We start from the raw sequence: 17,149 nt of genomic DNA, 5'->3' as shown, positions 1-17,149 counted from the left end.
TGTATATTACAGACATTTATAAGGAGGTCATAATGTGTGATAGAAACCAGTTTTGTCACTCTTAAATGTACAAAGAAACTAATGTATTTCATATACAAATACCATAAATGATTATATTGTGCAAGTTAAACATGTAGTTTTCTCAGTAAAACAAGGACATGCGATTAACCAAAACTAAGTCAGACTTTAGTTTTGTACAGTATTTTAAAGTTATCTGTTCAGTATTGCAGAGTGAATCTTAGGATTGCAGTCAGGTAGAATGAACAACATTGATCTCTTCCCTGGACTCTCTGTAGTTCTTCAGTTTCTGATTTGAAAAGTCCATTGTTAGCATCACCCATTAACTAAATGTTAGTATTTGTGGACTAGTTCTCTCCTAGTTTCGCCAAACCATTAACTCTGACAGATGATTCAATAAAAGAATAAAAGTGCTGATGGTATGAAGATGTATTAGAAACTGAATGTTAGATTCAGTGGAGGACCTAAGTTTATTAGTATCATAAACTCTTTCTAAACATCTCTACTCTGTTGTACATAATACCACCCTCAATTTGGATGATGTACAATATGATTGGTAAATCAGTGCAGCAAAAAATTCCCATGATGCTTCTTAGCTACCAAACATTACTTATTTTTATATTTAGTTTTATAGTATTTTGTGATGGTAATGTATTGTATTACTATTTTCTGGGGTCCAGCACAAGACATTTAGCATTCTGAGCACTAAGCTTCTGCTTTGGTATGCAGTTTTGAAACGTTGTAGATAAACACTTTATGCATTTTTCATTAATTGTTGAAACAAGAACCGTTTGTTTTTTGTCTTTAATGTGTACAAATAAATGTTACTTTGCTTGTAGTAGTTTGTCGTACTCTATATAAAGTTGTCTGTATTGTGTATCTCAAAAGCTTTCTGAAATATACTTTTCCAATATTTGTGCTTATTTGTTTTAGCTTTTCTGGGAAAAGAGGTTGAAAGGCTTGCGGTCATGTGATGTAACAGAAGAGGTTCTGAAAACCATGGAGCTTCCAAAGGGTCTACAAGGTAGGATTTTACCTCATTCCTTCTGTATAATTCAGTATTATTAATTTCTCAGGTTGTTGGGTTAGGTCAGTAATACTCAGTTTCCTTTATGAAACAACAGTAGCACAACTTGGTCATTACTTATTTTTGTTATGTTTTAAGTTAGTCATCTAAAATGGTTTCAAGTGCCATTAGGTCTGTCAGATCTGTGCATAAAATAAAATAAAAAATCAGAAATGCTGTTGACTAATTTAAAGAGCTCTATTCCCAATGAAATTCAGAAACTGTGTTTTAAAAATACATTTTTGAATATTTGGTTTCAAATCAGTCCAAATAGTTCCTAATTAAAGGCAGACAAAACGTTACTAAATGTGCAACCCTATGGCATTTAAGACCTGTGACAGTATTGAAAGCCTTTTAGTTTTCAGGAGTTTTGAAAGATGTGCCTTTGAGTTTTCAGGTGTTTTGAAGGATGTGCCTTTGTGTTTTCAGGAGTTGGTCCTGACACAACAGACGAGACACTTCTCTCTGCCATAGCCAGCGCTCTGCACACAAGTTCCTCCCCAATAACAGGCCAGACGTGTAACGCTGTAGAGAAGAACCCAGCTGTGTGGCTAAACACATCGCAGCCCCTCTGCAAAGCCTTCATTGTCACAGATGATGACATCCGGTAAGCCCCCAATAGATGAGAAAAACAGCAAAGGCCTCATGTTGTTCATCATTGCTATCTGGCTAAAATGATCTCATTTCTTCCACATTACCCAGTGTGCTATTAGAAGTGTCCAGATGATCTGAGTTGAAAATCTGCACTCTTGATTTGTGAGAATTTCCTGTACCTCAGGTGGCTTCCACATTTACATGAATTAACTTGACTTTTTTGAAATGACCATCTTCTGATCAAAGGGAGTCCTGCCTAGTCCCATTCTTCGGGGTACAGTATCTCATACACATTATATTATCTGGGTTGGAGTAAACTACTACAGCGGACCCTGCCAGCACAAGTGGTTACCTCTGAGCAACATTGCATCAGATACAGTGACATGAAAGTACTTTAGTATTGATTAGAATTAGCCATGTCATCATCACTCCTGTCTAACATTTAGAAATATTAATCTGTGCATACCTGCTCCTGACATTCCTCATGGCTTCATTTCAGATCCTCTGTGGATTATAATTCATTTTTTATGTTAAGCAGCACAACTCCCACAGAGACAGAATTTTAATAAAATACCATTTAACCATGGACCCCCCCAGGAAGTCTGACATCCAGGTCTTTAAATTTGTTTACAGGCTGGTAATTTGGATATTCATGACTGATATGAGCACCTGTTTATATTTCAACAAAATTAGCAGTGCTGCATGCAATGTGTGAGTGTTGGAAGTAAGTCTGTAAACCTTGAAAATCAATGCTCAAGGTGTTTCCAGATCGTAAATAATCTGTTATGGGGACGATCCTTGTGGGAGCATGTTGAGCTCTGTAGCCCAGGTTGCATGTCTGGGGTATGTCATCACCCGAGTGTGACCAGGGTTCCAGAAGTGGCAACATTTGGCAAAGTAAAGTAGCTTCTACCCATTGTGATAGAACCGCAGCACTGCAGTTCACCTGGGGTTTCACCTATTTCCCACAATAATATTTCTTTGATTAAAATATTTACGATGACATTATGAGCTGCATGATAACATGGGGATGACATTTAGAATTGTTTTCAGGTCTGAAATCTCATTTTTATTTCAAAATATGACTGGTTCTTTAACTTTTCCACATATGACTGGTTTCGATTTTGACGTAGGTTTGACACTTATCTATTTTCATATTTTTCCTGCCATTTCTTGGTCTTTAGTGATTTGTGGTTATTGTGCCATTAATGAGGTTTTCTCATGTTATATGAATTGCTCCAAGATCAAATATAGACTTTATGTCTGTTGCCTTGTAAAAGTGGTAGTGCAGGATCTTCAAATTTCTCTTTATAATGAGAAAAAAGTACTGTCCAATATTGGAGTCATTTACTGCAAAACAGTCACTATGTGCTTTATGCTCTTTATACTGTAAGCCAAGATTACTTTTATTTTCAGTCTATGGTTTAAATTACTTTAAGAAATGATATTTCAGAAATGGTTCTCAGCTGCTCCGAGTGTGAAATTGTAAATTTAATGCTATGTATGTTTTTTTTTGCTGTAAACACTGATGAAGGTCCTTTGAACTCAACAGACGGTGTTTCGTTGTAGCTTAAAAAATAACAAGAGAAACAAATACAAAGATAAAACTGTTTTCCACAGCTGTGGTGAAGGATAAAACAGTGTTTTTAACCTCTCAGGTTTGTTTTATATGGAGGCTGTGCTTTGATTCTTAAGATCCGGAGGAATTGATTTCAAATCCTTTAACAAAAGAAACCTCGATGGATTTTCTGTGAAGAATCTGCAAGTGACTCAGCATCCAAACCGGTGCTGTTAGACCTCATTGTCTGCTCTCTGATTTATATCTGGGGAATTTGTAAATTGGGCTGTGCAGTAGATTTATATTACGTATTTCATTTCCATTAAATATTGTTTTCTAAAAAAAGTGCTTCAGTGCCCATATTTGGGTATCATGCTTTTAGAAAATCACATAAGTGACTATAGAATAGTTTCATAGTGACCTTTCAACCCCCAAGTTGTTTTTCTCTCAAGGCATGCATTGTCCTTTGACTCACAGTAACACAGGGGGCAGCAGTGGCACTCACAGTGGGCAGAAGAATGAAATAGTGTTTAGGCCTCTGGACTCCTTACCAGAGGGTTTGGATTTAAAAAAAAACACAGTATGTTTTTTGAATTCTGAAATGTTTATATATATTTTTCAAATACTTTCAATAATATTACAGTATATTATGCAGTTCATTTTAGAGCAGTTCAAGGAGATGTGTTATGTAATAAAGATGGCATGAGCCATGTGAATGTTATGCAGAATGTGTTGATTATAGGAACCATATACTTTTCTGTTGCTAAATTTACTCTGAGGTGAAGAGTAGAAAAGTACTAATTTGATGTTCCACTAGAAGGCACTAGAAGCGTAGTCATACTGCCTCATAGCTGAATATATCAAGCATCCATTATGAGTAGAAATAATATTTTTTTGGGAAGTATAATGTCTTTGCTTGCCAAAATCCCTGGTTCGTCCAGACTTGTTAACAGAAATGTACATAGCATAGTTTACAGACTTGTTAACAGAAATGTACATAGCATAGTTTACAGACTTGTTAACAGAAATGCAGCCTCATTAACCAAGGGTGCTCAGAGTCCGTTAACAAGATATGTAGCTGTTTTTTTCCATTTTGTATTATTTGGATTTTCCAGTAAAATATTTAGCAAAACCTGAAATTGTATACTTCAACTTTAGTCTTTTGATAATATGGAAAATATGTTGTATAAAGATCTGGTGTAGTTCCTAAGCTGTGAATTTTTAAAAACTTATTTTGTTTTCCCAAAGGTAAATGGATTTAATCTCATGAGCTAATAAAATATGCACTTAAAAGCAGCTTACAGTTTATCTATTTAGGGGGAATGCCAATGTTCTTTTTATAGAAATGTATTGAAGAGGTAAGATATAAATATTTTAACATGTCAGGCATTCAGACTGAATTTGAAGTATCAGAAGTTGACTTTAGGCTGTATGTTGAGACTAATGATACTAAAACTTATACCTTTTCTGATACATATTGCATGTTAAAAGTCCAATGCCAAACATCACAATTGAGCAGCCAAATGCACCCAGACTCTTGTAGATCTAGGTTTTATGTAAATACTTTTGGAAGTGGGGGAGGTTGATTGATGTGTAGACATAGCAAATATGTCATTGCGTGAGCAGTTGTGATTTGATTTTGTTTTCCTACCCACTGATTCACACAGTATCAGTACATATTAATGACCAGTGATTTAACTTTTTCCAGAAACACCCTCTTCTGTAATTACTCAGAGTATGACAGGACATGAAGACAGGTACCTATAAGATGGAAAGCTCTCCCCAACCCTACTTAGAAAAAAATAGGGCAGAGGTCTGAGGGGGATGATATTTAAAACTTTTAAAGAAGCAGAATTCTTTATAAAGAGCCTTTAAATTTCTTTATTAAAGACGTTTATAATAAACTTTTAAAGAAAGATATTACCGAAACCTTATCATATTGCAAGAATGCTACCTTTGTTTGATTTTTTAGATCATTCACAGCTTTAAATATTCTACATATGTGTGTGTGTATTTATATATTTTGAAACGGTGCAGTTTTGCAATGATTAAGTTGTGTGGACCCATGTCCATTCATCATGTCATAGATGTTTTTGCTTTAATGGGACATATACGACCTGCACATCTTAGAGAATCCATGTACATGTACATGTAGCTGTGCCCAATGTGTGCGGCACACCTGGACACCGGGAGTCATGGAGGGACTTGTGCTTTGATTATAGAAAACAAGAGGAGAGGGTGCAGCAGGTACGGAAGAAGCTGGAGGAAGCACTCATGGCAGACGGTTTGGCGCGGGCCGCTGAATCGACACAGGACATGAGCATAGAGAACAAAGCCAACACATAGGACCCGGAGAAGGTGAGGGGCACCACAGGGATAAAGTGAACAGTGCTGTGAAAACTGGCACTCTGATGTGTTAGGCAGTTGGAAGTGTTTGACTTGATTTTTTTTTTTTTCACGCAGTAGACAAAAGGTTTTTAGAATCTTGTAGAGTGAAGCTTGCCTTCATATCCGTAAGCAGATCTGGGATGTCATGAGGCAGTTTGCTCCAATTGAAAGTTGCATGCTGAGGTGAGCCAATATCTCCATTCAAATTGGTTTCCTGGACACGATGAGTATTGCACCTTGGGCTGCCTTAATAAAGCCTGCCATAAAATATTTAACATTTGTCTTAAAAGATAGGGGTCAAAATGTCCTGTCAAAAAGCCACGTTTTTGCAGGGCTTTTGCTGAAGATTTTATACATATTTAAAAACCTACAGGGTTTATAGAATTTGCCTCCTCTTTCTGCCTTCCGCATGCTTGGACTTTCAGTCTAAAGGGTGTCTAGCTAATTTTATATTAGCATAATTCAAAAATAGACGGACAAGCTAAACTCCATTTTGAAACTGGATTTTCTAACAGTCATTAAAATGAACCTTCTGGTGTCCAGGAAATCATGATCTGTTGTGCAGTTTCCCCTTTAGAAAACCTTAAGTGTACAAGAGCAGTTCAATGTAGGTATTAAGTCTTAAAATGTCAAAGTCATTATCTTGACTTTTTCTCCTTGAATATGATGCAAAATCACATATTACTATCTTTCCCTTGCCTAAATGCATAATTTTGGCTTCTTCAGTTTTTTTCTTCTGCTCTACAATAAATATCCTTCAAAATGTCTCAATTTTTGTGTCCCCAAACATATGGTGAAACAGGTTTGTGTCAGTCTATTTTTTGAAAGAAATTAATTTGTTTTGCTTCCAAAACAGCTTTCATTCAGACACATTCTCAGTTCAGACACGTTCATCGTCCTAAGTTGAAAATGAATGTGTCATACGTGAGATTGCATTTGACGGGATGCACGCTTCCAGATTGTGTTCTCCCACAGCTAAAGTAGGAGAACATTGCACAGTTACAGGCTCATAGGAAAACATAGTAATTAGGTGCTCATGAATCTTTTTTTATCCCATGATGCACCAGAGTCCTAATTACTTTAAAAGTACACTGTTTTTCTATTGGCCAGGTTTCAGAAGAGTTATAAGTTGTCGGCTTATGCTCCAGTGGGCTGCTTGAACCGTTTGGTGATTCAGAACTGATACTCCTTCAAAAATCTCTTTTGTTCTGTTGAGTGCGTTTTCTCGCACATGAGAAAAAGTGGAGAGGCAGAAATTGTTCATGAGTGTTGCCTTATAATTGTGGCTCTCCGGAATGAACATGTACATTTAGTTTAGTGGGAAATCTAGATGTCAGTCATGTAACCACAATTGAAACTAATATGAAAACTATTCAAGTAAGCAACACATTGACCAATTATGAAACACCCCATAATAAGGGCAGTTAAAGCTATTTCAGAATATGCTACAAGGCTGATATTTCATAAGAAAATAAATCCTATCTAAATATGCTTTACACTATTTGTCAAAATTGGTTGTCAGCTCTTGTATGTATTACTATGTTGTATGTAGTTATACATTATTATAAAGAGTTATGGGAATTCCTCAGTAATAGTTATTTAGGGTTTTGTGCTGTACTCTGCATGCATGTACATTAATGTAGCAGAACTGTATCTTTTTTATACTGTATAATCTCATACCTGCTTCAAGAGCATTTAAGTGTAATGTAGTCATGCAAAATTTTGTTTTTGAATTGTACATATTTCACTAGAATTAGTACTAGTTTATGAAGATTGTAGCTCTACACCCAGATATTAAATCTAGTAAAATAACTTTTAAGATTTTTTCAGTATTCTGATCATACGATTTTTTTAAAATAGGTTTCCAACTTTTCACAGTATGTTTACTATGGAAATAATTTTAATCTAGCGTTAGGTTAAAGTAGGGGTGGGTGGTATAACGCGTATAGACGGTATACCGGTAGAAATATGTGCCACGGTATGGATTTGGCTATATCATTTATACCGGTAGAGAATGGATTTTGATGTTCACATAGATTGTGCTGCAAATTTTGCTATTGACCAGTTTAAAGTTTAAAATTCTGCCGTAGTTTAGCTCCAATTATATAATTCTGAAAATCTTCATCTTGCTGATATTTGGAAAACTGATCGGTTCAGAATTATTGATCTCCGTTGGTTCAGATGTCCGGTTTATGCAATGCAATGACGCATCTGAGGTCATTGCAGCAAATAAAAACCTGCGTCGTCGTCTTCCCTTTTCCGTGAAAACAAACGCGCGTGTTCGGCGTGCCCGTCTGCAAACACAAATACTCGGAGAAATGGAGAGAATCGGCGTTAGTGAGACGGGAACAAGGGACGCAATTGTTGAAAAGAAGGGGGCTTCTTTGGTTGTTAGGAAATGGTTCAGATTTAAAAAGTCGGACCATGAGCAGAAAACGGTAGCAGAAATCTGCCAACTGTTTTGTTTTAAGAAGTATAACATCTTTAAGTTTATATTTAAGAATATTATTTGAAGTATTTCATATTTATTTAATTCATGTTCGTAAGTTTATTGTATTGTTTCAGTTCTGCAAAACAAAAATGTTCCTAAAATGTTCTACTTCAGTTCAATGTGAAATTAAAATATTAACCGCACAGTAGCTAACCAACAGTTAACAATAACCCAATAGTTAACTCAAGGCAATAAAAGCTTACTATCCAAGTCTTGTACTCTCTTTAAAGCATATTCTTTTGAAATTATGAGAAAAAATTATATATTGTGACATATATTGTTACTGTCCAAAATTAAAATTATACCGTGATATAAATGTTAGGCCATATCGCTCAGCCCTAGGTTAAAGTAGTTTTGTTGTTTGTTTCATTTTCATTATTTTCTTCAAGGAGATTAGAGGAGGTAAGATAGAAACATTGTATGTTAAAATTATTTAAATGTTATTAATGATTTCATTCTTTGTTATATATTGATTAGTTTTGTTCTTTTTATCACTTTAGATTTAATTATCAGCCTTTTGAATTTTCACCTTAATACATCTATTGTAGTATGATTATAATTTTCATTCTCTCTCTGGGCAAATTTTATAATTAGCTAGAAGCCTGTGTTGATTACTTTTAATTATTCTTCAGATCAGTTTCAGTGGAGGGGCTTGATTGACATCATGAGGTTTCCACCTGAATGCTCGGTGAGTTGGTCACCCTACTTTGACTGTGAAATTCTAAGAGCCTTGCTTAAAAGTTTCTGCTGAACAAATAAAATTCTTGTCTCCCTGAAAGGATTGCAAATTAATCCAAGATCAAAGGAAAGACTGATTACTTTGACCATTTTCCCCAGTGTTGTACCAGTTTTGCAAGTAAATGCAGATTTGTACACTTTTCATTTTTATTCCTGTTCTCATTGCCCTTCTGTGGTTCTTTGTTTTGTTGCAAACAAGTCTATCAGTAGTCCTTTATTTAGCATAAAGTAATTGATCAAGTATAACCAGACTGAAAAGCTACCTGGTTTCTACTTTACCAGCTATGCCTTTCTGATTACCTACTGTACATAGTGTGGATTCAGGTTTCAGTCTCTGTTTCATATATACAAACCATGGCACAACAAAACACTGTGACAAATACCAAAATATATTGTGAACATCTGTATTTGATTGTAGCCAGCTTTCTCTTTCATGATCAGCTGCCTCTCTATAGTGAGCAATACATCATTGTCATAGAGGACTTCAGTTTGTTGCATTTAAAAGAGAAAAATTAATGATTATATCTTATATTTTTAGAAAGTTAGGCTGTAACTGTATCCCTGTAAATTAAGAAAACAAACAAACAAACAAACAAACCAGTGCCAGAAGGTAGCCAGTAATATCTTTCTCTAATCATCCTAAAACCTGCCCTTTTGGCACAGCTTCTGTAGGTGTTCTTTCATGGCCCTGTGCCATAGTCATTCCCCTTGGTAAACTTTACTTCAATAAAAAGAGTTACAAGAGAAAGATTTAAAAACATTTAGAAAAGACATTTTTCCCCCCCACACAGCCCGGTGTGTCTCCTACTATGTGAATAATACCTTTGCAGTCTGTAACCTATGGGGAAATATAACCTGCCAGCAAATAATGCTGGCCAGCTGTATTGCTGATAAATAGCCATTTAAAAACATCATTCCAGCATTCAACTGTAGGCATTATAATCTTTTGCTCATATTTTAATCCAGTGTCAGGCTAATCAAGGTAACGACAGGGCCATTCTGTAATCAGAATGAAGGATTTTCTGTTCAGATGCATGCTGCATGGACTGCACAGTCTGACACAGACCTTTTCATACATCCGGCTCTAACCTGTGGGTACACTGTTGACTATCTCGCAAAAAAACAGATTTTTTTGCTGCAGTTTCAGTGCCATTCTGCCATTCTGCCAGAGTCACAGCTTCACCCACCATCTTTTATTTTATTGCCCAAAATAGGGGCAGCAGAAACTGGGACATTTTACTTGGAAGATTATTGCAGTGTCCTTGGGTTTGGAAAGGAGCTTTATTGATGATGATTATTGTTATTGTTATTATTATTGTTGTTGTTTTGTGGAATTGGCAGAAAAGAGGTGGGGGCCTTACAATGTAGGTCATTCCTTTTGTCTTGGGGGGGAATGTAGACCTGTTAGGTGGTGAAAAGTGTCCATTAAAGTTAATATCAATTGTTTAATGTATATGACCCTTGTTTGTTCGATGGCTTAATTGCTTCTGGGCAAAAGGATTTTACAGATTCATAGACTTTGGATTGGTCATTATTGTGTAATTAGACATTATACATGGGATGTTTTAAAATAAGTTTAAACTGTCCTCATGGGTAGCTTGAGAAATTGTCAGAGCAATCTTAAAATATTCTTTAATTCTAACTCTTGTGTTTCAGTGAAGGATTTCATTAATTCTTGAGCAATTACAGATTCAGATGCATTACTGTTAGTTCAGGGAGCAATTAACTATATTAAAAAATTACTTGAACACAGAAAAACACATTAGCGGACCCAGCAGCTGATTAGATTAAAACCATTAATTTTGTATTTTTGTGTTATTAATTCCCGTAACAGTATCTCTCAAAACTCCCTCTTTAGGCTAATTATACAGACATCATTTCCAAACCACCCATTTCATCCCATATCCTAGTACTTCCATAGGGTCTTGTATTCTACCCAACCCATTAGTTGAATTCCTTAACCAGTGACATTCATGCATCTCTGTTACTTCTTCAAAGTGTTTTTTAGTAATAGTCTCTAAACATATAAAAGTCATGCTAGTGGATAAATCACCACCATATTCTTTGAAAATGTTTGCTTCATGGGATCTGGCATATAGGTGAATTTTGTTATACCACAGAAGATGCCACAGGTGTCTGCATGCTTGACGCTGTCAGATCACCTTAACACCCTGAATTTGAATGTCATATTTAACCCTATTCACAGGTTTTTGTGAATGGGTTTTTAAATGATCTGATACTACTAATTTTAAATTTGGGAATCTGTTTTCTATTTATCTGTTGATTTAGTACATGGGGCGATACCTAGAAGCTCAACAGATCCAAAAAGTATAACAAAAGCAGCCGAGATGAGAGATGTTTTGTGAGAAGTTACATAAACTAATCTGAACTTTCACCAACTGTTAATGGAAATGGGGAGGGTTTTATGATTAGACCTTTGTTTTTTGGATATTTAGACTCACTGTTCTTTGGCATTCCAACAGTTACTACTTTACATAGTGACTTTACAATCTGCTTATTTTTCTCTCTCTAAGCACCTGCCACTGAAAACATTAAATATATGTTTTATTCAAGTGCACACAAAAACAACCTTTGGTTTTTTTTATTATCTCGATGTTCCAAGTGGTTTTAAAGGTACCTTACACTTTTTCCCCATCAATATTCCTTAGTGAATTTTTTGCTGTGTTCCTAGTAATGTGATAACAAATATTGTGACCCTTTGAGGCATGTCCTTCTGTCCTGTTTTTCAAGGACGTTTACCTCACCAGTAAATATATTTTCCCATCTTTGGTTGTTTTTTAATTGTTTTTGAAACTCAAAAAGGGTGGTAAATATTGAGCTTTAGATAGACCCTTATGGACAAGTGCATTTAAGAGCAGGAGGCACTTTTTTCACACAAAGGGTTGTGAATTCTGGTATGAAGCTGATATCCTGTCTTTTTTCAAGTAACAGCTGAAAGAGATCCTCAGATCAGCTCTCTACTAGAAACATGACTAGATAGCCTCCCACTGTTTGTAACCTTCCTTACATACCTTAAGGAGACCTCAGATTTATCTGTCTAGGAAATGCCTGACTTTCCTGAATTTGATGGGCTTGTGCATAACAAGGATTTCACACTATGCAGCTTTATAAAATAATTGATAAAACCAGCTTCCAGACAGACCCTTAGAGACCCCAGTGGTATTTTGGGATGCTTAAAACAGCACAATTTCTATTCTTTTGACAAGTGGGACCCATCCAATATGTGAAAAAAAATACACTGATCTCTGCTATTACGCTAGTTTCCAAAACGAGAATTGGCTCATACGCATTTGGTAAGTAGGGGACAGATGCCTGTATAATGCAAAACTCATGTTTGCTTATATGCGGTTTAATCTATGGCATGTTTACGTTTTGCATGGTGGAGTAACACAACTGAACGCGGTGGTCCGGGGAGGAATACACATGATGCTCAGTTCTCCCACATGCTTTTTTTTTGGAAGTGCTAATTAGGAGGCGCTCCTCAATTCTTCTGCTATTTTCACTAAATCTTCTGCATTGTTGTAAATATGAGTGGACAAGGTGACACGAATGTGTCTAAGAGGCATGCTGGTGATAACATTTCAGGTGGTGAACCAAGGTAGTCCTAAATTTACTGTAGTATTTATTTATTACTGTAGCGCCCTCGCATGTTGCCTTGGCAGAAGCACACCTGGATAAGTAGAATGTACCGCAGAGTAGGCTGGGAACCACTGTCACGGTACTGTTGGGAGATGGTGTTAGGGCTCCCAGGCTGACAGCTAGCTAACCTTAGCTATGTAAATAGTGTTTTTGTAGGAAATTGTACTTGGTTGGTTGATATTTACCCCTGTTTTCTTCTCGAGACCCGTATCCACCCTAAAGTTGTGTACGTGTTCCCTGTGCTGCGCTTGTGTGTTGAAGATCTTTCAAGAGGTTTATGGGCTCTGTTGCCTGGTTATCAGGATGGTGCAGGCTTATAATAAAGAGTGCATGTGCTATTTAAATGTCTCATTGTTGCCTGCATGAATTGTTCCATAAATGCTGCACTATGAATTTAACATGTTTAAATTGTGTAAACATTTTTTATTATTAAAATATTATAAAAGTGTTCCTGCTCCCCATATTTAGTGGTAGATTCTATTTTTATCTGAAATAGCTGCTAAGGGCTAAGGATCCCTGCTGTTTCTTTTTTAGTTTGGTTTGAGGAGCACATGTTAGTAATAATACCTAAAACCTGAGTTTCTTCAAATAATATTGACTTTGATAGGGGCAAACTGACTAATCCAACAGCAACCCAATAGTCAAAGCAATTTGCTTTATTCTTTCATATATATAATACAAACACGAAATAATCAGATAACTGCAAAACTGAAAAGTGAGATTGTGCCTATAAACCCCAACTGTTTGTACAATAATGTCTCAAAATTCATTTTAGAACAATTAGACAGATTTTCAAATCAGAAGTTTGGTTAGATCCTAATGAATGTGCCATTTAGGGACAAAATATAAATAGAGCAATTGCCAAGCTGATGGAATGAGGGCATTAGGGGGGGAACCTGCCCTCACTATAGTGAGGATTGAGCCAGGAAGCTGCTGCGAGAGTGTAGATGTGAAGACGGGGGGGGGGGGGGTACGAGAGAGATATACCGAAAGGCAAGCAGAACAGTTTGTGATAAGGTTGTATCCTTCCTCCCAAATGTCTGTTATGAACTCCATGAAGTAGAGAACAGAATTTCTAATCCTCCAGTATAAAGATAGGGTACACTTACTTAGGAGTGCTGTCCTTCAGATGGGAGGCTGGAGTTCTGACTATTTGGCAATCATAAGATTGTTTGCTCCGTTGCCAGGCTAGATTCAGTAGTTCAACTGGAGCAGTTTCTCATTTCTCTGCATGATGTGCTATGCGGTGGAGTTGCTGGTACATAATGTCTGCTGTATGTCACCTAGGTGGCCACTGGACCTCGGTGTTTGAAGAATGCCACATCTAAAGTGCTTTTGGACTTTTTGGGATGAGAAGGAAATATTATTAACAAAAACAGCAATAACATGAGTTATTATAATTGCTTTGTGCTTCTTAAATTTGAATAATTGTTCTCATTATTATTAATACAGTAAATCTACCTGCAATTAAAATGGTTTCTTGCACTTTATGATAAAGTTGTACTTTCTAAAGCAATTCCTTTAAAATGTCTTTTGTTGTGCATATTTTAACTTCCTTCTTGTGAATTCCTGTGTAATAAATAGACTTTGCCTTTGGCAAATGCTATGCTTATAAAGCGTTCTCATTAATTTTAAAGAAAAGCCTTGTGTCAACCGCCAGAGGAAAGTACTGGGGCATGATTTCAAAACATTTTTAACCTGTTAAATAAAAATTAAATCAATCTTAGCATGTAACAAAATTGATTTGTACAGTACAGGTCTTTGCTTACATGGTAATTTATGTTTATTTTTATTTATTATTTTTTTTCAGATTCTACAGACTCTTATTTTTGCACCAGAAGCAGGTTCCCAAAAAAACTGAAGACAAAACAGAGATCAGTCATCAGTCTGCAGAAGCAGAAAGGACCCACGTACATTCTAACAGCTTTCTAATAAATAGATTAAACCAATGCCTTTTTGACTATAATGTTTTTATGTACATATCTATATATATAATTTCAGAACAATGTTTATTTTGTGTCCAAATTATGGATTTAAATATTCTTTTTTAAAGATTATTGAGCAATACTTTGAAATTTTGAAAACATTTCTTATGTCAGGTTGCAATCTGCTGGATTTGTATTGCTAACTTTATTTTTATTTTTATTTTTTTTGTTGGCTCTAAGGGATTTGTTGTCGTCAGGGTTTGTAACAGATTAATAATTTCAGAACATGAAACTGCTTATTTAAGAAGATTTTTATACCTTCAGAGAGAAACTACCTGTACATTCTTGCATCACAGTGGAATAATTAAATGATTATATTCACTAATTTGTGTTCCGTAGTTATTCCTTCAGAAAATATTTTATTTAGAAAGTGGTGTTTTGCGCCTGAGATGTTAATCAAAGTGCAGATCACTTGGCTCATAGTGTTGAGAAGCAATTAACATAAAATACATACAATTACCAGTGTTAAAAAAGAGGATTTTTATCAGTATATGGTCACTTACTTGTCCTTGGAAGTCCTGTTCCCCTTGAGCTACAACATCTTTAGCTTCATTGATAATAAAAAAAAAACATGTTATGCTTCCTGGAAAGGCATTCAGTTGTCTTTGTGGCACTATATTTAGCCCAAATTCTTGGGAGATTACAAATAGAACGATGAAAATAAGCAATACGTTTAAACAGTAATCAAAGTCATGTTCATTTGTTATAAGAATTAGTTTAAGCCAACTAATCTAAAATCAGGGAAAAAAACAGCTCAATTTCAATGGTAGTGCAAATTGGAGGTTCAGTAATGAAAACAGGCTTGTTTTCCACCATCTGGGCTTTATACATTAGCTTGCACACCTTTTCTCAGATAACAACAGTTATACTACACATCTATACATCTCATTTTGAGGGAATGGTGCATAGAAAGCAATAAAACATCTTATCTTCGGAATAGACACTGAGAGAGCCTTTCTATTTTTCAAAATAGACTTTAAATTTAAGATCACTGATAACATTCTCCATTTCTATGCCCACTGTTTTAAACTAAGAAATATTAACTTTTAAGTGGATTTTTAGTAAGTATGCGAAAACTAAAACCTCAATTAATCCTAGTCAGTACTTGAGAATAAAAAAGGTGACGGGCTACAGCTCCTCAAATCAATTTTATCGCATCTTCCTAGTGTTAAAATACTGATAGTACTTTAAGTTTAAAATACCTTAAACTGCTGTATCCCAGTACTATAATTTATCTAAAATATGCGTGTCAGATTGGGAACAATTTAGAATTCAAATCACAGAAAAGACAGACCGCCACTCAGTTTTATGAATGAACTGGTACTGGTGTATCAGGAAGTCAAGTGAGTTTGGAATCACTGAATTAAAAAACGTAAAAAACCTGAAAACTCAAAAGCACTATGGGGAGTACATGTATTTTAACTGAAGTGTTTAAAAACATTTCCATTAAATTTCTGAAACTATGCTTTAATGAAAATGCAGAGTGACAGAGCAGCAGGTCCTGAGGCCATCTTTGATTATTTTTCGTTCTCCCCCTGGAGTACTTATGTACATTTTCATTTGAGCCCCTTGAGGCAAGCCAGTTTTCCCTGTGCTACAGTCACCTTTCATTTAGATCAGCAAGCTTTCTTGATTATGAAATTCCTTCAGAAGTGACTCAAAAGTCTCAAAAGGGTACCAGAGAATTTACCAGAGTCTGCATGTCTGCATTTCCCTTCCTATGTTCCACAGATTCACTGAAGAAAATCAGCACTGTCAAAACAACTAACTATAGATCTCCATAAATCCATTGACTAGATTGTTTTAACGTGCTTTGAATGATTAGCACACAAGCTTGTGGATACTAACCAGGGAAGTGGGGAACATCAATGGCTGACATTCTTTAATTCAATGAGCTTTGGATGAACTTTTTTTAAAGGAATGGAGTTTTCTAAACATTGTAAAAAATAGGTGCTTCCAATTTGAATAGGGTAATTTTTCAAGGTACAGTTCCTTCTGGAGGTTGTGCTACTACTAAATATTCTAAGATCATATACAGAAAGGTGGTATTTAGCTACCATGTTGATAATTGATGAATTGTGTTCAGAACATTTGTTTGCAAGAATCTTCTGAATCACAGAAAATCACATTTTAAATTACAGAAAGAAAAACCCAAATACGTTACAAAGAAGAACTTAAAAAGTATGCTAAAACAATTATTAATGGAGACTATTTATGGTGCAAGAAATGTGGTTGAGGTGAGGTTTTTCCGATATCAAGCTTCTTTTCTCTTGATTCCCACATAATGAATGAGCCTCCAGAGAAAGGAAGAATGCACCCACCTTTCTAAGTGTCTTGGATTTTCTTCATTAAGTATTAGTAGCATATCTTAGCTCTTTTTCCAATTACCCATCCCACATGGTGGTGTATGCTAGTTGTGGAACAACAATTTTGATTGTTTGAGACACATTCTTTGGTTGCAGAACATTTCACCTTTGATGACAGGAGGGCTCCAGAGACAGATTGCAGAATACTGACATGTAACTCCAACTAGGTTTAGGGTTAGCATTCCCACACCACATAGATGTTTCTTACACTTAGTGATGGATTTCGGACCCAAATGAACTTTAGGACAATGGATAAATTGCTCCTATCTGTACGTTTATTTTTCT

General features: G+C 35.7%; 1 protein-coding gene across 4 annotated transcripts in view; it reads left to right on the top strand.

The window, feature by feature from the left end:
• mbd2 (methyl-CpG binding domain protein 2) overlaps window positions 1-14,823 on the top strand; it is a 54,626-nt gene extending 39,803 nt beyond the window's left edge. Inside the window, exons 4-9 of one of the 4 annotated variants that reach the window (XR_015936078.1) lie at window positions 952-1,042; window positions 1,514-1,691; window positions 5,459-5,594; window positions 5,700-5,807; window positions 8,748-8,803; window positions 14,324-14,462. Coding sequence is in view for 2 of the 4 variants with exons in the window: in XM_088630336.1 (XP_088486462.1) it covers window positions 952-1,042; window positions 1,514-1,691; window positions 14,324-14,564 (510 nt within the window). In the remaining 2 variants the exon portion in view is untranslated. Of the gene's footprint in view, window positions 1-951; window positions 1,043-1,513; window positions 1,692-5,458; window positions 5,595-5,699; window positions 5,808-8,747; window positions 8,804-14,323 lie in introns of all 4 variants that reach the window. The other 3 variants (XR_015936077.1, XM_088630337.1, XM_088630336.1) reach the window with 3 other exon arrangements.
• The last annotated feature ends 2,326 nt before the right edge of the window (window positions 14,824-17,149 follow it).

Source organism: Lepisosteus platostomus, chromosome 4 (genome assembly GCF_059453375.1).
Source record: "Lepisosteus platostomus isolate fLepPlt1 chromosome 4, fLepPlt1.hap1, whole genome shotgun sequence".
In the NCBI taxonomy this organism is placed as follows: domain Eukaryota; kingdom Metazoa; phylum Chordata; class Actinopteri; order Semionotiformes; family Lepisosteidae; genus Lepisosteus; species Lepisosteus platostomus.
This window is presented reverse-complemented; position numbering and strand designations above follow the sequence as displayed.